This window comes from Acyrthosiphon pisum, chromosome A1 (genome assembly GCF_005508785.2).
Source record: "Acyrthosiphon pisum isolate AL4f chromosome A1, pea_aphid_22Mar2018_4r6ur, whole genome shotgun sequence".
Classification (NCBI taxonomy): Eukaryota; Metazoa; Arthropoda; class Insecta; order Hemiptera; family Aphididae; genus Acyrthosiphon; species Acyrthosiphon pisum.
Genome location: NC_042494.1, coordinates 102,914,106 through 102,939,270, shown reverse-complemented (window position 1 = coordinate 102,939,270; position 25,165 = coordinate 102,914,106). Strand labels below are relative to the sequence as shown.

At 27.4% G+C, this 25,165-nt stretch overlaps 1 protein-coding gene and 1 long non-coding RNA gene across 4 annotated transcripts in view; both read left to right on the top strand.

The window, feature by feature from the left end:
- The first annotated feature begins 4,154 nt into the window (after nt 1-4,154).
- Nucleotides 4,155-5,021, top strand: LOC115033658. Its single transcript, XR_003838944.1, has 2 exons — nt 4,155-4,650; nt 4,909-5,021. It is a non-coding gene; the product is annotated as an uncharacterized LOC115033658 (long non-coding RNA).
- Nucleotides 5,022-7,894: 2,873 nt separating this feature from the next.
- Nucleotides 7,895-25,165, top strand: part of LOC100159531 (myosin 3) — a 35,816-nt gene continuing 18,545 nt past the window's right edge. Inside the window, exons 1-4 of one of the 3 annotated variants that reach the window (XM_001944164.5) lie at nt 7,895-8,591; nt 9,445-9,620; nt 11,267-11,371; nt 11,483-11,659. In XM_001944164.5, the coding sequence (XP_001944199.2) occupies nt 8,459-8,591; nt 9,445-9,620; nt 11,267-11,371; nt 11,483-11,659 (591 nt within the window). In that variant the 5' untranslated portion in view covers nt 7,895-8,458. Of the gene's footprint in view, nt 8,592-9,444; nt 9,621-11,266; nt 11,372-11,482; nt 11,660-20,266; nt 21,116-25,165 lie in introns of those variants that run through there. The other 2 variants (XM_003245896.4, XM_008186878.3) reach the window with 2 other exon arrangements.

Below are 25,165 nucleotides of genomic sequence, written 5' to 3'. Positions count from 1 at the left end.
AAGTGGCATTTAGTTCCTAAATTTTTATTAATTAAATTAGGCAAAATGGGTAAAAATATATTGTTTTTTTTTTTAAACTTAGCTGGAAAAAATATTTAGATTCAGAAAGTTTTTTTTCGTTTCAGTAACTTATAGTTAGCTACCTGAACTTTTGCAATTTAATTTCATTTTTCCATATTTTTCTCGCCGTCATTGTTCGGCCAATTTGAATAGAAATCATACACATATTAAATTATATTATAATATTGTTTTAATATAATATTATCTGATTTTTTACGGTCGAATTTCCGCTACCATCACCACGATCTCCGTTGAGGTGTGCTCGCGTTTTCTTTTCTGTTATCCGTGATCCGTTTATGCCTGTCTGTATTATAAATTTTATACTATGTGTTATACTAATAATATAATATACCTACCTGCCTATAATAATAGTATAATTATTGTGGTTACGGTCACACACATCGTTACGCACGATGTCTGCCTCCGCAAACACTTTTTATCCAAGAACCTAACCACAATGATCGTCTAAACTGTAATGTCTACATTTAGTAACTGAAAGTCGAAAGTCGACGGTTGAGTCACGATGATGCCAAGTTAAGTCCGGTCACTTCAAACGATATGTTTTATTTTCTGTGATACAGAAGGCAGAAGCACATGCGCGAGGTATTTTCAGTTTTCGATCTAATGTTTTACATCTTAAAATAATTGTAGGTACAGCTATCGTCCATATTTCTTTTGCACGTAAAAAACGGGTAATTAAATCTTAGTTGATAATTATTAGTGTTTCCAAATTACGTGCGGATAATTTAATTATCTGGGTCATATCGAGTGCGTGGTTTTCTCACGACAGAGCCGAGTTGCGTGCGAAGTTTTTTTTGTGACAGAACTATTTAGCACGAAATATGAGCAACATAATATTTAATATTCAAGAAAATTATGAGATATGTATATAGCAAATGCCAAAGTGCAAAACATTTAAAATTTTTAAAAAATACAAAAAGATTTAAAAATAATCATATGATCACAAGTTACGGTTTAAAGTTTGTCAAAATCAAAAAAAAAAAAAATATTACAATTTTTGATGAAAAAAATATGGGTTAGTGGGTACTGCGCTGCTGTAAAATAGTTGTCGAGTAGGTCACTGTAATAATTAATTTATTAAGTTTGAATTCTTATTACTCATTCTTATACTTATACTTATTTTAATTTTAAAGTACTGTTTAATAATTTACCTATATATAAAAAGTAAAATATATGCCTAAGATATTTTTACCGGGGTAGGGTAGGGGGACCAAAATAGTACCGACACTATAAATATACTAGTTAGGTTAATTTTTTTTTTAACATTAATTTTAAATATTTAGTCCCCGTAATATTATTTTAATTTTATTGCTGAACAATTTTTTTCATTTACCTATTTACATTTTTTTCTTGATTTCAAGTTTTTAAAATATATAAGGCTCGCTTATACTATTAATTTTTATATAAATTTCAAATTGTAACTCTATTAAAATTATACAAAAATTATAAATATGAGGATGAGGAATATAATACCTTTTATTAAAAGACTAAAATTATTCGCAGGCATTAGCTGTGGAGTTAATGTTACAGAAGCTGATGCCCAAATATTCGGAGGAAAATCAGCAAACAAAATATATGTGTTTGAAACATAACAAAATAATTGTTTAAGTCAATCATTATCAGATATCGAAAAATACAAGGTCACTCGACACGTAGATACCTACTATAAGTGCAATTTACTATACCCATTTTAGAAATAAAAAATTCTGGGCACAATTTACTGTACTATTTACCCTACCTGCTCAACGTGGACGCAATTTACAAGCACCCTAAAGTAATCCTAGGAATTAGGATAATGTTAGCTCCGGGGGTAAAAATACATTTGAGAGTATTAGAAACTTGCGGCACCGGCGTTACGTAATATTTGTAAGAGGTCATGGACTCATGGTTAGTGAAATATTGAAATTGACGACTTCAATCCATGCATAAATACATCTTATACAAAATATGAAGTTTTTTTGATCCTACAATTCCATACTGGCCATACTATATCTATTTTGATTTTAAATATTAAATGGATATCATAAAACAATAACTATTGCTTAAAAATTATAAAAATTAAGTATTATTACGTACATTAGAATTTTTGCTGGAAATTCAGTCGAGCCGCAATAAAGAGTAGTTATTTTCTATTCAAAGACTAATATTTTACTTTAACATGATTACCACCTTTTACGACGGTAGTTTTACTAAAAATCAATTTATTTTAAATAAACAAATATTTTAATATAAATATTAATATTAATTTTTCCTAAATGGATACACGGATTAAAAAATTATGTATTTGAACTTACTAATCCAAATGGGGCGTTAAAATATCGAAAAAAGGAGTTAAAACTTACGATATTCATTACATTTTAGTGGTGGCAGGAACATGCTGAAAAAAATAATTACATTGAGGCACTGACCTTAAAATAGTACATATTTTTCCACTGCAGTAGACTATTTTATTCAGTTAAATTTATTTATTTTTATATTTGAAAATTTGCAGACTGAAAATATGGTTCAATGAGTCAGGGGTCGTCCCAACCCTATAACTCCCCCCCTCCTAAAACCAGCCACCAACTCATCACTTTTACGAGTAGGTATACAAAAAATAAATTAGTTGTGTCAATACCTACTCGAACTTGAGTGGAAAATGTTCCAAAGTTTCTAAAGTTAATTTCAGAGTTCCTACATATTGTTCCAGATTCTCTTTCCCATTCCGTATTCTTTTTAACCACTGTAACTATTTAACGATAAAGTATGGTAAAACTGGCCAATGACTTAGTATTTAGTGTAATTATTGTCTGTTCATTCTTAAATATTTCTAATTTTTTCATGTTAATTATTTTTTTATGCAAAACAATGTAATTGGGCTCGTTCCGTATTTAATACCTATAAATAAATAAATAAGGTATACCGTATACCAACGAATAGAATTTCTACTTATGTTTTTGCTGTTAAAACATTTCGTGATTTTAACATTTATGATTTTATTAAATATATTTCAAAAATTAAAATTTATTTTTAAAAGAACCCAAACTTTTTTCTCACTACAAAATAAAGTTATGTAAAATAGACATTTAGTATTCACCTATCATCAATAAAAAAAATGACTGAATTGGAGTTAATAAACGTACCTATAGGTACAAATAAGGATATATACATTTTTCTAGCAAATGTATAAATAAATATAGTCACATGGCCGCATCGGTTAACTTTATAAAATGCATAATTAAATTTAAATTATTTATTAAAAAGTCCCTTCAGTTGTTACGTTTAAAATTTTTTTAAATGTCCGCATTTTACACCGCTTTGATATACTCTTCAGTATTTATCACTAATTCCAACGTTATTTAAATTACGTTTTATTGCAATGAAAAAGTAATGTAATATTTGTTTTCAGTGTGATGCTTGTAAATCAATTAATTTTAAAAATATACAACTAACTGAACCGACAACGTGAATTGGTTTTATGATGAATATATAGTACCTATGTATAACAATACTATTCAATCTAAAAACAAACCAATTTATTTATTCACAATAACATACCTACTAATCTATCCACCTCAATTATTATGAGGTATGACATCTGTGTTATATCAGATATATTATAGGTTTTGCACCACTGCAGTCTATAAATACGTACGTATATTATATAATGACGGGCCAATGACCATACCTTTACGGCTTTTCCTATATAATAATATTAGGTACCTATCCGTGTAATAGCTGTATAGGTATATTATGTTTTTGATCCAAGAATTAATTTGGAAATAGGCTGCTTTTTTATCTTTTTGAAACATTTTATACCTTAAAATCACAATCGGATTCTCGTATATATATTATATATATTTTAAAAGAAATATTTAAATTTTTATTAATAACATGCTACCGAGTTATGTTCCGTACACCAATGGCGCCAAATCAAATTTTTGAGTCCTATGGACACAATAGTTATTCATAGCGAATGCGGTCATGTGGGTTGGCCGTGTGAACAAAATCGGATTATGTGAATATATATATATGATATAATATATTTGTGTTGGGCCCGTGGAGTGTAATTATTAACGATAAAAGGCGATGGTAAGAAAAACATTTCACAAGACCAGTTTTAATTACCTTCTAGGTTGCGCATTATTATGTAGGAATGTAACTCTATAATAATTATTATAAGTGTAGGTACCTATAACTATTCAAGTTTCAACCCATTAGGTTTCTAAGCTTTTTATTTATACAAATACCTATAAATTTCATTTTTCTGGAATTATTTTAAAAAGAACAGACTATCATGATTGACATGGCGTGTTAGTATTTAGGTACAATAAGCCTCTTATGGAGTGCAGCCTTGTAACTGACGATAATTTAATAAACAGGCTACGGTTTACAACAGTCTGAATGTTTTTTCCAAACAAAACTTTTTCAGTATGTACTTTGCAAAGTTAACCTTTTATAGTGAAATTTTACATTGAAATTAAGTAATCATTACTGTTTTATATTTTGTTTAGAATATTTTATATTAATATCATTGAATCTATAGTATATATATGGTTCATGGGTAAAGCAACAGAGGACGTCGGTAATGTAGGTATCAAATAATATTATAATGACGAATTTCAAAAACAACAGTTATTGTGTCATTTTAATTTTTATTGTCAGTATCCTATTTGTTGTTTATAATTTTATCGACAGCTTTTAAAATATCAACATAATATAGTTATATTTGAAATTTTATTTTTATTTTACATATAAAATGCATTCTTTTTGTACGCGTTTCATTTTAATAATTCACTCGAACTTCTATATTATACATTTATACGAGTGTTATTTAACTTTCTATAGGTACCTAATTATAAACAAATAATGATAATATTCTGATGAACTAAGATTATCATATACTTCTGCAAAATCAATGAATATCCAGTGTCATGGCATACGTCGATGTGCTTCAAAGTCGTGAGTATTAAGTATTTTAAAAATTGATCAACGCATTTAATTCATTAATTGTGCACATTAAAAATATATATATTCTATTTATTTTTGCTATACCTACGGTATTAATAAAATTATAAAATCTTTAGAATAAATAATTAGGTATTCTATTTCAATTATGGATTACGTGATTTCATTTTTGAAAATGTTTTAATACTTAATATTTTAATATTTTGAATTATTATTTAAAAATACAATTATTGATTATAATTGAATATATGACATATAAAAACGTTAAGTGATAGGTACTTATAAGTTATTACAAATAAACTTATTGAATATTGGTAGATACATTGCTCTTAATACTATACGTCTACGAGTATATTTTATATACCGATGTCCGATATAACAGACTATAAAATCCTATTTTTATAACTTAAAACAAATTTAATACAATAATCAAGTAAAAAGTTAGTATAGGCGTAAGTTTTTATAAATCCATCTATAATTTTTATTTACTAAATATTAGTGAAAGGCTGTAAAAACTTATATTCCAACAAATTCGGTAACATTTTATTTTTACACAATTATTATGATGTAGTCAAATGTATAATTCAGATATTTAATTTTGAGTTTAGACACATTAAACATTTCACAATCAATCGTGAGTTTTTAAATATAATTTATAAAAATATATCATTGAAACAATTATATTTTATACTACCTATGTGCAAATTATATTGGTTAAGATATTTAGGTAATTATATAATATTATGAGGTAGGTATGTGTGAACAGGTGCCTTATGAGTTACGTTTTGTTATTTTTGTTCATTATGTTTGGACCTTTTAAACCATTCCAATTTTAAACATTTAAAATTTAAATTACCTCTATTATAGTAAGTATGGAATTGTACCCTTTCGAGTTAGAAGTTAAAAGTAGGAATAATGTTTAGTATTTATTCAACTTTTCTTTATAACTTTTCAACTTTTTCAAGTGGTTTGTCAGTGATATATGTTTTGCTCAATAATTGCATTGTACACCAGATGGCTGATTATACATATAAATAAATATATTATATACCTACATTAGAAATATCAAGATATGTTGTTTATAAATATTTATTTTCATTATACATATATAATGTTTAGTGAACACCCCACACCAATAACGGCAATAACCATTTAAAATATATGTGTACGCCACCACTAGGCATATTAATTATTAGGTATTCTCGTTTGGCAACATAATCTAATAAATTATTTATGCATTTAACGTATATGGTATATAATTTCAGAAAAAGCGGTTTGTTCTTAATTTAAATTTAGAACAAAAAAAAATCAACGTCGAGTCATTAAGGACAAAGGTTCGTAAAAACGAAACCATGCCGTGAGAATTTTGGTAGTTTGCGTAGGTAAAACAATGCTGCACTGGTGTCGTAAGATGAATGGTGATAGTGACTTAGGTATATTATCTACTAATATAATTTAATATTGTTATGAGTATTATATAGCTAATTTGAATTTCGAGCGGAATAATATCCCTGGAACTAGACATTTTTTAATTTTTTTTGATAACTTTAAAACACTTATAAAAATATATTCTATTGAGTATAGGTTAGTACCTATATTAACTTATAATATTTTATTCAAGAATATTATTTTCCCACTTCCAGATTCCTTTATATTTTGATTTAAACAGTATAACAACTTTCAATTTTAATATGCGTCAGAAATGTATATACATAAATAACTAGGCGGTTTTAGTTTTAACTTTTAAATTCCAGAAATAGTGCATTTTTCTGATAATTTCAACACACAAAGTAGGTAAACTGACGTAAGTAATTAATCATCCATATGACTATATCTACCGAGTAGGTACTGGATTATATTGTAGGACATTAGGACAATAATATTTATTGACAGCATTTTAAATGTTAAGGTTTGAAACTGATGAAGTAATTAAGTAGAGAGTAGATACTAGGTAGTACAGTTCAGTGGCGTGCAGAACATTTTTCAGACCTGAGACAAACTACCTATACAATTTGACCACCCACCCAACCACCATCAGGTTTTTCGTACTCAATTGATACTTTAACATATTGACATATTGTATAGATTTATATATTTAAAATGTACGATCAAACTATAGTGCCTAGTTGCACACCTAGTAACCCAAACCCACCCACCCACCCGTATTTATCCTGAGGCAATTACCTCAAAAGTAAAAAAATAGCTGTTCAGCACGCCACTGGTACAATTTAGTACCTACCTACATTGTACATGGTCTTAGAATATTCTTCTCTACATCCTACTGGCTCCTTGTTTAAATATTTATGTGGATTGTAATTCTTTGACTGTGGTTGAATTACCCATAGATTCTCCTATATGGACACCTAATCGAAATTTTTCATATTATTAATATGTTATTATCATCAACTTAAAATTAAGCTGTCTGAAAATCGGAAGTCGACACTGCATAATATTATTTTATTAAGGAAATATTATGTAGTATCAGAAATGTAGAATATTATGTTAGAGCATATCTAGTTAAAAAACGTTCGAAAAATTAAAAAAAAACTACAAACATGTTTACGGAGATAACAATCGTGTGATATATTGCCCGATTCCTGTACAAAAACAAAAATGACATTCGGTATACAAAATAGACGCATCACGCATGTACAGCCTGCTGGTATTGTAATAAACAATAATATACCTATGGCTATAATATTGTAGGTATGTGTGATTTGCGGTGAAAAAACAAAACAAAACCAAAATGCGTACAATGCACTTCCGGCGCATGGCATCACTGTAATGCGTTCCGCGCCAACGATTTCTGTGATGTGCATCGCGAGCGCGCGACTGCGGGTCTGTGCGAGGTCGTACAAACACTCGTACCGACGTACCGAGTGTTGTACGCACTTAAAACACACGGCATACGCACACGGGCACACGGCGCGCACACACACCAGTCAGACCAGCCGCGGTGGCCAGGTGATTTTTGTTTACAATATCCCCTCAAAACCTCCTGTTGATACAATAATATTAAACACGCGGGACCGTCGTACGCACACATACGCGCTAACAGTTACATTAATAATAATAATAAAAATGGTAATCACTAATCCGTGTTCGTCTGATAAAAATTATGGTATATTTAATATATTTATATTCTTATTGTAAATTGTAATACCGAAAGCGTTTTAGTTTTTAGTGACGCTCGTGATAAGTGAACTGCTGCGACTCTTCGGCCCTCCGGCTGTAAATCACCAATAGACCAGTTGTAGCTGCTTACTAAAATATTTATATTATATATTTAAATGTATCGTTAATGTTGTTACTGTCAATGGCCATCGTCGTTTAAATTGCCATTTGTAGTCGTCATTGTATTCCGCCGGCCTCGTAGCATACGCTGATCCGTCGTACTAAATGATTGTCGTCCGTTGCAGCAGATACCGTAATGGACTATTACAGAATGTGTCAGAGGTTTGGCTTGAACTCTGTGCCCAGTCCCGATGGCCGATTCACTATTGATGAGCTCATCGGCGAAGGCACCTACGGTGAAGTGTTCCGAGCCAAAGACACAACCACCGGTAATTGTTTACCTAAATCAATAAATTATGATAGAATATAGGTTGGTAGTCAGGAATGCGCCAACCTGAATTTCAGGTGATGCCTATGGTGTTAAATTTATATTTATACAATGTATTATTTTAATATACCTATACTTAATCTGACCCGGCCTTAAGTAGGGGCTAGCGTGGCCTCGGGCATTTGTATAACAATTTGGGCTTCACGTTATAAAAAATTATATTTTGAGGCCTCGCTCCACCTTACGGCTGATCCTGTAAGTACCTAATAATAATAATAATATAACATAAACATGTATAATGGCAGACACCTATTAGTTAAATTACTAAATCTAAATCAACATTTTAAGTTATTGTTTTGTAAATAGAATAAATAGGTAGGGTACCTCCTAAATGATTCCAAATAGTGTTGGGTCATGCTGGTTATGGTATTTCCCTGTTTATATATGATAGATTTTACAAGTATAATATATGTAAAGTACATACTGTAGGTACCTAAAGGTACATAAGTCACATTATACCTATATAATATTTACATTCAATAATAGGTAGGTAACACAGAACAATTATTGTATTATTACATTTTTTATTATCTCATGCCTATCTATTTTGGAAATACATTTCATCTTATTCATAACAATAGATAAAATAATGTAACAAAATTCTGAAGGTATCAAAGCATACACATCATTCTCATCTGCCCTGTATGCACTGCACACCACAGTATAATAGTATTTACACAATATCATACCATAGGGTGTATACAATATTTAACCTTACTGTAGACTTTACTTTCAAACAGACACAATATCCAATTTAGAAACGTTAATGTACTAAATTGATTTATTTTGTATAGGAGAGTTTGTCGCCATTAAAATATTAGAAGATATCACGGGCAATGAAGAAGAAATTGAAGATGAATACTTGGCATTGAGAGACCTCAGTCTGCATCCAAACATTCCTTCATTTCATGGAATCTATTTTGTTAAAGGTTCTAAACAACTCAATGATCAATTATGGTTTGTTATGGAGGTAAGGCTTATTTTGAGTACCAACACACTTAGTTTACCAACTTTTTTTTGCGCACACAGAGTACGGTAAAAATGTTGTGACATTACAGTTCACTGTAGTTCTACAGTTTCACGTCTCGAAACACCATGGTGTGTACATATACTCTGTTCAAAATGAGACCGGACCTTGGCGGTGACCAGTTTTCGTTGGGTGGCGGTCAGACACCGTCCCCACTACGGCAACGCGTTGGGCGCTGCCACGGAACAAAGTCACACCCATGCGCACAACTCGGCCGCCGAGGTCTGGTCTCATTTTGAACAGAGTATAGTGAACTGTATTGTCACATCGTTTTCACCATACCCTGCGTGCACAAAAAAAAGTGGATAAACTTATGGGGAATAGAGTATAGTATAGCCTATAGGTACTTGCCATAATAATAGGTATGTAAATAAAATTAGGAAGGTACCAACTTCATTATTAGTTAAAAACGGGTATAAATCAGGTATAAATTTTTATTTTTTTACACATTACCTTACTCTCTCGAATATAGTTTTTAGAAACCAAAATACAAATCTATATCTTTATTCAGTAAACCAATTATATTTCTTTTGTCAGTTTGACTGAGAACTAAAGCAATCTGTTCATAGGTAATAATAGGTAATAATAACAGGCTTAATTTGGAATATTAAATAACCTTCTACCATATGCCTGTGACAAAATATATATGTATGATAGCTATGTTAGCAAAATCCCATTTGTTATCCTGTTAGCACATCTAACTATTTTTGATACCATCTCTGTACTCATAATTCTCCACATTTCATTGATTGTCATTATTGTTATATGGAAGCAGAGAACTATGATAGAGCATGGAGTGGTGCATCATCCAGATGTGTATCACAAATTTGCTAACATAGTGACATACTCATATATTTTGGCATGCATATATACATATATATCAATATCATATTAAATTATTAAACTATTACTTTTACTAAGTTTTATTGAATTCATAATTAAATTAGGTACCTAAATTATAATTTGTTTAGTCTCTAATCAGATATATATTATATACTAATAAATATTAATATATTATATTATGATATTTACTTAATAGTAATCAATAGCAAATTTAAATGTGTTAGAATATTTTAGTTGATATTACAATTTAAAACTACCTAATTGAAATATAAGAATATTCCAGGAGTATTATCTATTTTGTTAAAGATAGGTTCCTAATTTAGTTTTACAATTAGATATTTCAAATATGTATTATATCACTTTATACCTAATCTACTGATTTAATAAAATAAATTTGATTTTACATTAGAAATATCATTCTCTTATTTTAGTTTAGTGGGTAAAAGTGAATTGACAATTAATTATAATGATGTTGAATGTAATGAACCAAAGGTTGTACCTGATTGATTTATCACCATTAATTTATTATGATAAAAACAAAACATTAGATATTTATATGTATTTATTTCAACATATTTCTGTAGGTAAATATAATCTAAGGTAAAATAAGTAAATTTATAATATAAGTTATAATCGAAATACTATACTACAACTTTTTAATGCAAAAATGTAGATGTACTTTAATTTAATACATTTAACTAATTTTTCAAAAACAATTTTATTATTAATTTTAAACTTGGTTTTAGCTATGTCAAGGAGGATCGGTAACCGATTTAGTACATGGGCTAAAAGCCCAAGGAAAACAATTAACCGAAGATCAAATTGCATATATTTTACATGAAACTTTACAGGTAAATTTGTTTGATTCAAGATCATTTTTATAATTCATTCACTTATTAAATATTACCTAATTTTTATAATCTATAATATAATTATTGATTATATTTATATTGTTTCATAAGGCTCTTGCATTCTTACATCGTAATCACTGTATGCATCGTGATGTAAAAGGACATAATATTCTTTTGACTGAAGATGGACAAGTGAAATTAGTCGACTTTGGAGTTTCTTCACATTTAGGAGCTACAATGGGACGACGTGACACATCAGTAGGAACACCTTATTGGATGGCACCAGAGGTTAGTAGTATATAAATAAAAATTGTCAATTTTATCTTAAACTTCTAAATGTTTGTTCTACTTTGCAGCACTATATTATAAGTTCTACTAAAAAATATAATCTAAGCCTAATTTCTTTAGTTAAAATTATTTTATTTTGTATATTTTATTAAATTTAAAATTGAACAAAATCTTACATACCAACAATGACTTTCTTAAATGTAATCATTTAAAAATATTAAATGTTAATTTTTCTTATTAAATTTATAAATATATAATATTGTTATATTATTATTATCATTATTATTTTTTTTATTCAAAATATTAGAGTAAAAAAAGTAAAACATGTACCTATATTTAAATATTAATTTCTGTTGAATTATTTTATTTTTATTACAATAAATTAGAATTAAAAATTAATAGGAACAAGGTAAATAAAAAAAAATTAAGTAAAAGAAAAGGCATAGGTATTCAGAATATTTTATACTAGATAAATTACTTAAATCAATAAAAATATGTAAAAATTATTATCATTTTATTTTGTTAATTAAAATGCATAAAAATCATAAATATTTTATAGTAATATAACACTCCCATATTTTTCACACAAAAATATTTACTAAAATACGGTTATGTAACATATAAAAATCAAGATAGCGTTTGGCCCATGATGATTGTTATTACAATAGTCCATATAATATGAAGTTAATTTGATCTTATGTGTAAAAATAATTCTAGTATTGGCAATAAAATATATATTTCCCGGTCTCCCGGTGGCACAATCCGCCACTGTAAGATATTATTAAAATTAAAAGATACTTAATAAAATGAATATATTTTTTTTATCATAACTCTATTGATTCTATCACTTATTAGTATATAAAATGTATTTTTAATATTATATATTAGATTCACAATAAAGCATATTAAAAAATATCTAGGTATCGAATATAATTGGTTTTAAAACGTTATGAAGCTTATAGCGAAAGAAATCTTACAAAACAAAAAAAATATAATTATTTAACTAGGTATATAAAACGCATACATGTTGGCAAGATAATTAAAATTATTTTTTCTAGATTTTGCTGCAGCAAAGTCATTTATAATATCGACGGTGAGAAGGCTATTTGGTGTAAGCGACCAATTTCTCTAAATTCACTTTTTGTCATTTTGGCATAAGCGACATTACGACGCATAGATAGCGCTGACTCTGGTATCGATACATTGAATACAATTCATTTTATCGATGTTTAAGTGTTTTTCGTAAGCGACAAAAATGTTTAACGGTTATAAATATTTAGGTCGTAAGCACCACTAAATTGATGTAAGCGACATTCGAAAAAATGTGAAATTGCTTATGTGACATTATTGTTGCTTACGACGTTTTACATGTTTTCCCGCGCATTTATCTGATAACGTTATTGGTGATTACGACTAAAAGTCTAAAACGGAGTTTTGATTTCTTAATAATTATAATTATTCTTTTTACTATTTTTATAACTAGTTTGAATTATTAAAAAAAAATCAAAAATAAATAGTCTGGCGTAAGCGCCTTTTTTTTTTTTATTGTTTTTAAAATAAGTCGTAAGTGACAAAACTTAAATTTAAATTAAAAAAAAAAAAAAATTAAGTATTATTATTATACAAGAACAAATATTTGGTATAGTTACAACCAAAAAACGATAGTTTATAAATGTAGAACAACGTAATCTCTCTTAAATGGTTTTTAGTCTCTCCTGAACAATTTGGTTTTTGACGCTTACGTCAATTAGCCTGCAAACAGTCGATATTATCATAATTTATTGCATCCGATATTGGCTTTTCAATAGTTATAATAGATAACCCAGAAAGCTTTTCTTGGCTAATCCTATTGCAGGGATAATTTTTTATAATTTTTAGCTTAGAAATACTTCTACAGTTCTACCTACAATTAGGTTTATTACCGCACAAACGAGTAACGAATTACGATAACACGAGTAAATTACTGCTTAAGATTTTTGGTTTTCGAGTTATTTTTAAATGTGATACCGAAAGCGTTTTTGTCATTATTGGTTGTTATTGTTGACTGAAGTGTATTGTATTTATCTTGGTATATTGTATAATTTATTATAATTTATAGCCTATAATTGGTATTTCAAATACAAATATCAATTTTATTTTTCCCGGCATGATTATATGAACGTAGTATTTTCAATTCGGTATACATTACATTTATAAACATATTAAACAAATTACCTGCATTTCTTCTTTACAAAAAATTGTTCAAAAGTTATGTGTCATAAATTAAATACATTTTTTCTCAGCGTGCTATAAAATTATGAAAATCAAATAAGTAATTTAAAACATCTCATTATTTCATAAATATGTTGTCTATTTGAAATTTATTGACTTGAAATGTATCTTATGAGGGCTCAACGATAGTAATTTTTAAAAATACTTTTGTGATTGTACTAAGAAAAGTATTTTTCAAGGAAAGCACTTATCACCTTTAGTACATAGTTTGTTGATAGTTTTAAGTCTATTATCCTTGATAGTAGATTCTTTATGTTGCGGATGATTTAAAACTTTTTCATAAAATTGATACTATAGCTGCTGTCTGTGACTCCAGGAGGAGATGGATACTCTTATCTTAAGTTTAATTCTTTGATTTACAGTTTAATATTGATAAATATAAGCCCATGTCTTTTGCTATAGGTGCTGTTTTCTTATTAATTATCAGTCTTGTAAAGAATACTTTTATTTTGTATTTGGAATACATATTCGAATAAATGAGAATTAAAGTATTCAGAATACGTATTCGAATAGTTCTTAAAAAATATATTCAGAATACATATTCGAATACTTTTTTTCACAACTAGTTTTTGACAGTTTTTGAATGATTGGTATTTAACAATTATTAATTAATAATTAAACATAAAACGTAATCATAAGTAGGTTCTCATACATTTTGACCACATATGATTTGGCCGATACGGGCCATACGGGCCATATGGACAACACATTGGTGTTTATAAAAATAATCATATCATGGGCCAATATTATATTTCGTTTAAAGAATAAAATTAATGTTCATGATTTATAATATGTCTTGTCACAAATTTAAAACTATTTTTCTGGACCGGAAAAAAGTATTTTTTTAATGAATAAAAAATACAAATAAAAGTATTCAGAATACGTATTCGAATACTTCTTAAAAAAAGTATTTAAAATAGCATTTGAATACAAAAAAAGTATTCAAATACTTTTATTTGAATACATTTATTCGAATACTTTACAAGACTGTTAATTATACATATTTTTAAATGATGTATTGATGTGGTCACTACTAAATAAAACTTGGGTTTTAATTTCTGTCCCTATCTTAACTTCCAATCTCAGAAGTAGTATGCGTTTGATATTAAGTCTTATAATTTAAAAATATTCAAGCTTTTCTGGTTCGGATTTTACTGGAATACATGGTAATTCATTGTGATCTTTCTACTGCAACTGACTCTAAGTGGGTTCAGAAACGTTTTTTTTATCATCTCCAGCTGATAGATATTTTAAAAATGAAATATTCTCAACATAAATCCTCCATATAATCAGCTTGGTCTTAGCAGATTGTCAATAACAGCCGCTAACTTGGTATTATTGCGATAGGTTATAGATGGACATATGATTGCTCCTTTTCTCCTTTCTCAAATTTACTTTAAAGTTTCCGCTCATTCCTCTTAATCATGATTTCTCTTTGTCGTTCCTTTTCATAATACTAATTATTATGGTAAGAATAATTCAAATGATCCTATGATGTATTCGGAAAATGAGATCCCTAAATTATTCAGTTTGTAATTTCTAATTATTAAGAATTGTCTTTAACATGCATTTAACCGTTGATTGTAGATATATAATTTTTGTGTAATTTTAAACTCTAGTATATTAAATTGAACTGTTCTGTAAAATTGTATGCATTTTGTGATAAATTGTACATTGGATATAATACCCGTTTAAATAATAAAAGTTATAAGTAAAAAATTGATATTTTAAAGCTGTTTTTATACAGTTATAAGCTAATTGACTTTGAATGAAACGTTACTATTTTGTTTTCTGAAAATTACGTTGGCATGATTTCAGTATGATGATTATAATGATCATAAATAAAACTGTATTCAACATAAAATATACAATTTTTGACAGCTTTAATTCCAGGCAGGCATGGCACTAGATTTTTTTTCCTGGGGTGACGATTGGAGAAGTTACTTTAAAGTTAAAGTTCTTAAAGCCTTAAAGTTCTGTGATTACTGATTGCTCAGATAAATAATTTAATTTAACATAACATTTCTATAGTAGCACACATTTACATTTTTTTAGTTCTGTCAGAAGTTTTATATAGGTTAGAATAATAAAATAGGTTTAATTAGATAATTTAACATGTATGAACTTTTGAGTAGGTAATTAATAATGTTAGGTATAAAAATACTGCTTATATAATAGTACATAAAACTTGCATACACTAAGGTCTGATAGACAGTATCGCCGTATTATATTGAGTAGGCATATTATAAACAAATAACTTAAAATTTTATGTCTTGTAATATTGCATGCTATAAAAATAAAAGGCATTGATAAATAGTAACATTATATTATATAACCATGGAATATCTAAATGTATTAAACTAACCTAGTACAATAATATTATTACAAATTGGCTATGTAAAAACCGCTGAATGTTGGTGCATTGATATGATGTAAGGTATATTATCATCTTGGTATTTGACTATGGTAAAAACATTTTAAATTATTATCAAAATACCCAAAGGGGTATTCATTCAAATTATCAATATTTAAAAAAATTGATAAAATTAATAATTTAGCTCTTATAAAAATAACACGTTACATTCTAGAATTAAGAATAGAATCTATATTAAAATAGTCTTAACAATTATACTTCTGGGAATCAAACAGTATACAATATTCTGATTACCCTATACTTTAGTCTAAAATTTAGATTCAATGTAAAAACAGGATAGCTATAACATTTGAATTTTTGTTTTCGTCTAAAACGATTATTAGTGATATTAATATACCTATGTATACAGTACTCTATAAAAGTTACATATAAAACATAAATTGAAATTTGTATACCGCTGATACAATTCGCAACATAACTTTAAAAAAAAAATATCAAAAACTGAAACAACTATTTCATTATCTTTTTTTTCTCTTTCAAATCGCTTTTAGAATCTAACATTTTCTTTCAAATTTGCAATTTTTATGGTACAAAAATATATTGATAACACTTACCTATCTAATCAAGTTACGAATTAAAAAGTGTTATAATAATTATTAGTGTGTTAATAATATATTACTTATTAGTTATTTGGTTTTTAATTTACACATATTTATTTTATAGTGTCTAAATTTTCAATTAATGATTATATGGGTAATAAATATATATCTTTTTTTATTAATTAGCAGCTGACCTGTATTTTATATTTTAGTAGGTACGCATACGCTAAGTTATTGTAAAATGACTATAAACGGAAGTGTTCTGCACTTCTGCTCTTTATGAATTACATACCTACATTACTGTAAATTCGTATTGTTGTTATATTATTTTTATATAATTAATAGGTCACTATTTTATTAACATGTTAAAACTTAATTAATTTTCCACTAAAAAAATCATGTTATTTATTCCGCCAGTTAAAAATACAATGTTTAAAATACCTCAATTTTCGTATTTCTCATATTGGTTAACTTTAAACGACAAATATTAATGACCTACGTTTGGATTTTACGAAGTACTTGTTTTTGTTATAAACCGGAACCGACTTAAAGCATATCAAAAATGTCCATTCATTATTTACTTTTCCTAATTAAAATAGACATTATTATAATATACTTTGCATAACACCAAGTCAATTATTCTTATACTTCTTATTAATCAGTGCTTTGATTGTATATTATGGTGTCACTGGACACTGAGTTATTGTTAAGTATTTTTCAGTTGACAGTTGTACCTACCTATAACAGTTATTGCACACAATATAATTGACTATGTACTACATGATATGCTGTATTATAATCAAAGTCAAGATGCTAATTCAAAAGTAAGGGTTAAGTTAAATTAGGGTCTGAAGCTAAAAAATTGTTTTTCAGTACATATTTCATCAAATAATGTTCGAAAATGTAGCTGTTTTTAGATTCTGAGTGAAACAATGAATGTATTGATTTTACAACGATGTGTGTGTGTTTTTTTTTTTGTCTATGTACACGATAAGTAATCGAAATAATGCTTCGATTTTCAACTTCAGTATCTTGTTCGATGGGAAAGTGAATATTGTTGGTGCATTGGGGAGGTCAAAATTTGAAATTCCCAATAGTTTTCAAAAGCGCCGGGAAAAACAACATGAAAATTAAGGAAAAACGGGAATTTTTACGCAAATTCTGTTTTCGACATAATCGATTTTGGTTTTTGGTGTAACTCTACAGCAAATGTACGTATGTCGTATATACCTGTAATTTTCACTGGTTGTTTATATTTGCATTTTCTATACACAATAACATTTTCAAAATATTTTGATTTGTTTTGAACTGTTTAGGAACATTTTCTGTTTCCAATTTTATTAGACTTTTTTTCTATGAATGTCAATAAAACTATATTTGTTAGGTAAAAAAGCTTCAAAATTTAATACAAGGCTTCTACTATATAGTTAAAATGACATTTGAAAAATATTATAAATTCTTAGTCACACTTTTTTTTTATAAGCATTTAAAGTTTAAAAATTTACAAAATATGAAAAATTATTTCGAGTTAAGAATTCATAAAAATTTTCTTTTTAAATCTAAGATTTTAAAATGTAGTACAAGATTCCTTATAAGATTATCTACCTTAATCAAAAAAAAAAAGTCCATAAGAAAGTCAAATTAAATTTTTATGAGCGTTTGAAATTCAAATTTTTACAACATAAAAATTTTAATATTCACTCGATTTCTCATGTAGCACTTTTCTTATTTTGTTGTAATTCAAAGACGAATAACTGTAGATACCTACATGAAAATTTCACTGAATGTTTATTTTATCAATTCTTATACTTGATAAAATTTTCAAAATATTTTGATTTGTTTTGAGATGTTTACGGACAATTTCATATTAAAATTTTTTATTATTTTTTTCTATGAACAGATAATAAAGTTTTATCTGTTGGACTAAAAAGTGTAAAAATGTAATACAAGGCTCCTGATATATTGTTACAATAGTAGTTGAGTAAAAATATTAAAAATACATAGGCACAATTTTTTTTTATAAGCATTTGAAGTTCAAAATTTATCAAATTTAAAATTAAATAATTATTTTGTAGTTAAAATGTATAAAATGTTCAACTTTTATATCTAAGGTTCAAAAATTTAAAACAAGATTCCACGTGAGTAGTTAATTCTGTTACCAAAAAATCTAAAAAAATACATAATAACAGTTTATTTTTATAGTCATTTTAAGTTCAAATTTGGAATTTATTATAGGTACCTATTATAGGTCATTTTTTTTTTATTACCATAGATAATTATAAAATATGTCTTATACCTAGACTGACATACCGTCTCCGCTCTGAATCGTTCTTCTTATACAATAATATTATACCATTGAATTCATATTTAATACCATCCATTATACAGTGACTCACTTGTAACTAGGTACTGTACTACAGAGCGACACCCACTTGCCCACCTTTTTAAAAGTTGTACTAATTGTCTTAATTTTAATTTTAATCAGACATAATGAGGACTGTACTGTACAAGTTATGTAGCTTGGTGGACATTTCTACAACAAACTAAATTTCTCTAGGAGGTATTCTAGGTTTTTAAAGAAGGCTTAGTAATATAATCTTCCACAGCCCCCACCCCCCCCCCCCCCAATATATATAATCTACGATACCTACACTATATATATATATCTGTTAAATTTCACTCTGTTGTCGGAATTGTCAAGATTCAGTATTACTGTGTACATATAATAGAATAACACGAGTGAAATTGAACAGAAAAATAATTGTTATTGACTTCTGTCAAGAAAGTCTTCGTGCATATGGCACCGAGTTATTATTAATTATATTTATTATACGCGTCGTCCAGTCGATAAAACCTGAAGATGGCTTAAAACACTAATCACACACGGATAGACTTGGCCGTATCAGTAAATTACGGTTGTTCTAATTTTCGCTCTGTTAACAATACGCACGCATTATATTATAGGTATATAATAATAATGAGTAATATAATTGATTATACCTAAATACTATAGTATTAATGTATATAATACTAGCTGTATTAACTGACTTCGCTCAGGTTAAAATTAATCTATCGTTTTCCGTTTTGATTTAGTTGAATATATAATTATATAAACTAAATTACAGTGATAACTTCTTAATTCTGGACATTATTGTTTCATGTAAACACGAAAAATGGGTCAGATTCAACAAATACTTACCTAAAAGCTGACTTAAATCCAATATCGTTAAAAATATGTACAGAATTAAGAAAGCCAATTGTAATTGTGTTCATATGTACCAATTTGCTTTTAATTTTTGTTTTTTTTTTATAAATATTTAAAAAAAAAAATTTACTTATGCCATATTTTTACTATTATTATAGTAATATATGTAACCAGTGGGCAATGGCAACCATTTAATTAAACAAAAAAATATTCGAATTTCGTTAGCCAAAACTTAATTCTTGTGAGAGCCACCCTATAGCAGGGATTGAAAAAAAGAAGCTATAAACACTAATACATCCCCCAATCTATTGATATAACTTTTATTGAAAATGGTCTAGCAGTCTTTGAGTCTATACAGGACAAACAAACATACATTTATATGTATATGTAATATGTATAGGTATATACTATATATATCAGCAGTCAATAACAATAAATAGCTAATATATAGGAAGACTGTTAAATTAGAGGTAGGGTATAGCAGTAGGTAACGCTAACTACCAGTTACCAATTACGAAAAGTTCGCGTGGTGGTGGCGAACGGAAATGCCGCGCGAGTGGCGGCTGTGATCGAAACAGGTCATCGAGTCTCCTCCTGTCTGTTCGATGGCGGAAAATTATAAGAGGAAATAAAATAATATTCGCGTGCTTATGTTATTCCATTTTACTGAGAAATCGGTATAGAACATCATCGCCTCCGGACGACTGGTTTTCGCTACCGCCACGCGTTTCTTTTTCTTCGATGCCGACCGCAGTCAATGATATTATTATTATCACACAGTCATCCACTGCGTACAGTTGTTTTGCGACTGAAGTCTTTCGCTTCGTCTGTCGGCACGTTTCAATAAACAATATCTTTGTTGTTTTTAATATTTTATTCGCCGTGTTATAATCTCATGGTTGTGTTTGTGTGTATGTGATTTTTCGCGTGCTGTGTATCTGTGGATTATATAACCAATATCATCGTCGCCTGTTTCGAAAAATCTTCAAGGTTCCAAAATCCAAGGGGTAAAAAGCATCTTTTAACGATAAAATAATATATATTATTGACTTTTTGTTTTTATCATCTGTAGTCCGTAATTCATAATTAAATTTATTTTTTACAAATACTTAAAAATATCCATTTTTAAAATAATATATTACTATCTAGGTTAGAAATACTATAATGATTTTAAACAACATTATTATACATTATTTCTAATAATATACATAATTACGAATTGCTAATTAGCCACGTTCTATAAATATATATTGTAATTATACATACCAAAATATGCACGTTTGAGAATTTTACCATATTGTGCTTAAAAGTGCCTAAAAAAAAAATATTTTTATTTATATATAATATTATTGTATACGACATCGTAATAAGCGGACTTGACTGAATTGTTAATAAACTTTAATCAACAATTTAATTTTAAAGTAAAGTTAAAAATAGTTTTATGAAAACTGAATATTTCATTTTATGATTGATATATTAAGGATAAATTACCGCCATTTATGTTACATTTACGTTGAAAGGATTTTTACTATTTTCATAACTTAACATTAAGTCTATATGATTTTAACAAACTTCCTACCTAAACTAGCATCGATCTGTGAAGTGTTCACCCTCCCCCCCATAGCTGATAGCTATAGTTTTCCCCAATGATAATTAGGTATTTGACCCGTTAAGGTTAACCATGTGGCCGTCTACACTGTACAGTATTTATATTATAGTGTATATTACATCGTATAGGTACATTAGTTTATGTGTTTGTGTGTTTGTTTTGTGTTGTGTTGTGTACAGTAACGTTTAGACAATACTACTTTTAAAACTTAAGAGTAAATAGTGGTCAGAAGGGTAACCATTAGAATTTTTATCCAATACCTAACTCAGCTCCTTATCAGGTATCGCAAATCAATACCATCCATTAAAAAATAATCAGCCCTCGATTGTATCTCTTGAACGCAATTTCATATCAATATAATACCTTTCCATACCATTTCTATTTATCTAAGAGTCATGACACGTTTCCTCTAAAAGTGCACTTGTAAGGTACATGTACCCTTTTTTCCGACTAATGTCCGTTTCCACAAAAACAATTTCTATACTACTAAATAGTTGTAGTATTTATCTTTAATATGCTATAAGATATTTAAAAACAGTTACATTTTAATAAAATCATTTTTATAGCAGTAATAATATATAACTCTGTTTCGGTCACTAACTCATGAATTTATGGGATACTTACTCATCAGTCATCAATATACTTTATATATATTATATACATTATACATATTATAAATTATTACACATCAATGATATTTTATGGTTTATTCTGTATATCGACGTAGCATAATTATTAATGTTTTTGTGAAAAACTAATACTAAACAGCTCACGACATCGGTAACGGTACGGAATTTATTATTATTAGTTATTATTATTATTCTCGAATTATATTTATATAAAAATTATTTTATTACAATTTATAATACATCAATTTTTTTAATAAACTTTTTGTATTACGTCTTTATACAATATAGAAATTATTTTGGTAGAAACAGATACCGCCCCCCTCACTGAATTAATCTGACCCTGTAACACCCTTAAAATACATTAAAAATTCCAGCACCCGAAATCTATATAACCAGAATTATGTTTTCAAAACACCCGAATTTACGGTATTAAGTATTAACCGGAATAACAACTGTAATGGACACCCTAAAGTTAGCTTAAAATATTTATTCGATTACAATATTTGTAACGATGGACGAATGAATACATTCAGAACTTCGAATAAATGATTCAGATCCGCCCGCTTGTTTCTTAAAACCAGAGATGACCACCCCTCAAATATCCCTTCTCAACGCCACTAATAAATAAATTGTAATTATGTACCACATGTCCACATGCAATAACACGCGTTTTGACGATTGACTTCATGTCTGTGTTAATATATTTTGTATGTACTTTTCCGTTATCTCAACTAATGCCTATAATTACCATATTTGTATAAATAAATAATCATTAATAGTTAAAAAATCAAAACTCAAATTGAAAATTTACAATCACAATTATCATACATTTTTTTTAAAAACTTGAATTATTTTGATATGGTTGTCGTATCAACAATATTATCCATACGGATAATATATTATTCATTCGAATTTTAGCCTAACCAAGAAATATGCATATTGCATATATATTATAGTTGAACACTGATATTCAAGATTCGACGTTATTTTCTTTAAATGTTTTGAACATAGTTTTTAAAATATCTGGTCTAGATACTACTGCAGTAGCCTTATTTTAGCCTTAAGTCTAGATAATTAAGTTAAGGTCCACCAATTATTTTAATAATTCATCAGATAAGATTAATTTTTGGATAATATGGACAGTTTTTATGCTTTATGGTTTGATAATTTTTGCGTAATTGTATATATTTGACCAGCTTAACCCAAAAATTAGACTTTCTTATAATTCATGCAAATAATGGACTAAAGAAAGTTAATACAAAAACAATACTATTCCATAATAATTAAACATAGAACACTACCTAATTATTTATGAAACTGTATACCGGGCTGTATACTATCTTATAAATAATTATCAATTATAAATCATTAATAAATATTTATAAACTATAAAAGTACTATGCTATTAATTTTTTTTTAATAACGTTAATTTAATTAATTAATAATTTTGATACTAAATTCATTGTTAATGTTTGATGGTAAATCAATCAGTATTTAAATAAACAAATTCTCACCAATTACTTTCTGACTACTATCATATTTCCAAATTAAAAATATATATATATCTATGTGTTCTGTATTCAATTTTGTACTTACAATAATAATGCATTTATGTATAATGTATATTCTATATTATTATAGGTATCATTGTTCTAGTAAATTTTCATTTTAGAAACCTTATTACTATTTAATGCTCATTTCTTTTTAGTTTTTTTACGTTTTCTTTAAGCTTTAAAAACATTTCTTTAATTTTGGTTGGAGAGCGTACTTTATCGAATCATATATTATAATGTATGTTTATGTATCACGTTGTGGTGTATAATACAATATGTTGTAACCATATTATAGTATATTATATTTATGTTATAACTCTTGACTAAGGTTTATTAATCTTTGGTTATTGTTAAGTACTATCTTTTATTTTTGTTTTTTAGATATATACATTTATAAAACGTTATTTAGGTTACTAGAATAATAAAATTATGTCCGTGCGGTGACGGACCATTTAATTTAAAAGTATGCTAAAATACACCGGAAAATATGAACTAAGCATTAAAACTTTCTCTGGTTACTGTATTTGAATCCAGAACTAAGTTAATAATATACGAATTTAGTTATCAACATAAACATTATAATACATTCATTTTAATCATTGTAGTCGGTCTGTTTATAAATTATTATTATTATTAACTATAAAATGTATCAAATATAATTTAGTCACTTCTAGACGTTCGAACTTGTGTGTCAAAAAAAAAAATTATAATTTTTTGTTACAAATTAATTACCTACCTATGAACTATTATATAGTCTGGAAAGTTATTTCATAGAGTAAATCAGTAAATATTATTCGTAGAAACATGTTTTATCAACTAGTTATTATAATATTACTTCAAGACTTATAACTAAATAATATTTAGTCATATTATGATTGAAAACCTGATTTTTTTTTGATTTTTTAAACGATTAAAATTAAAATTGTTCATTTAATAAAACCATTTATTAAAATATCATACAAATAATAACACCAAGTATAATATATTAAGGTTATGTGTAGTTAGCATTACATTATATAATTAATATATTTTCATTATAATTACAATATATAAATAAATATAATAAAAATAGATTTCCTTAGTATAATAACTGCACATACAAAAATATATAATTTATAAGTTACTTAAAACATTTTATAAAATAGATAATAGCCATGGGCGCAAATAGACAAATTATTTTGGGGGGACTAAAGCCCCTCCTATAATATTTTCTAAAAATTATATATGCTCAGTACTAATAACTGACTTTTGAACTGGGGGGACTTG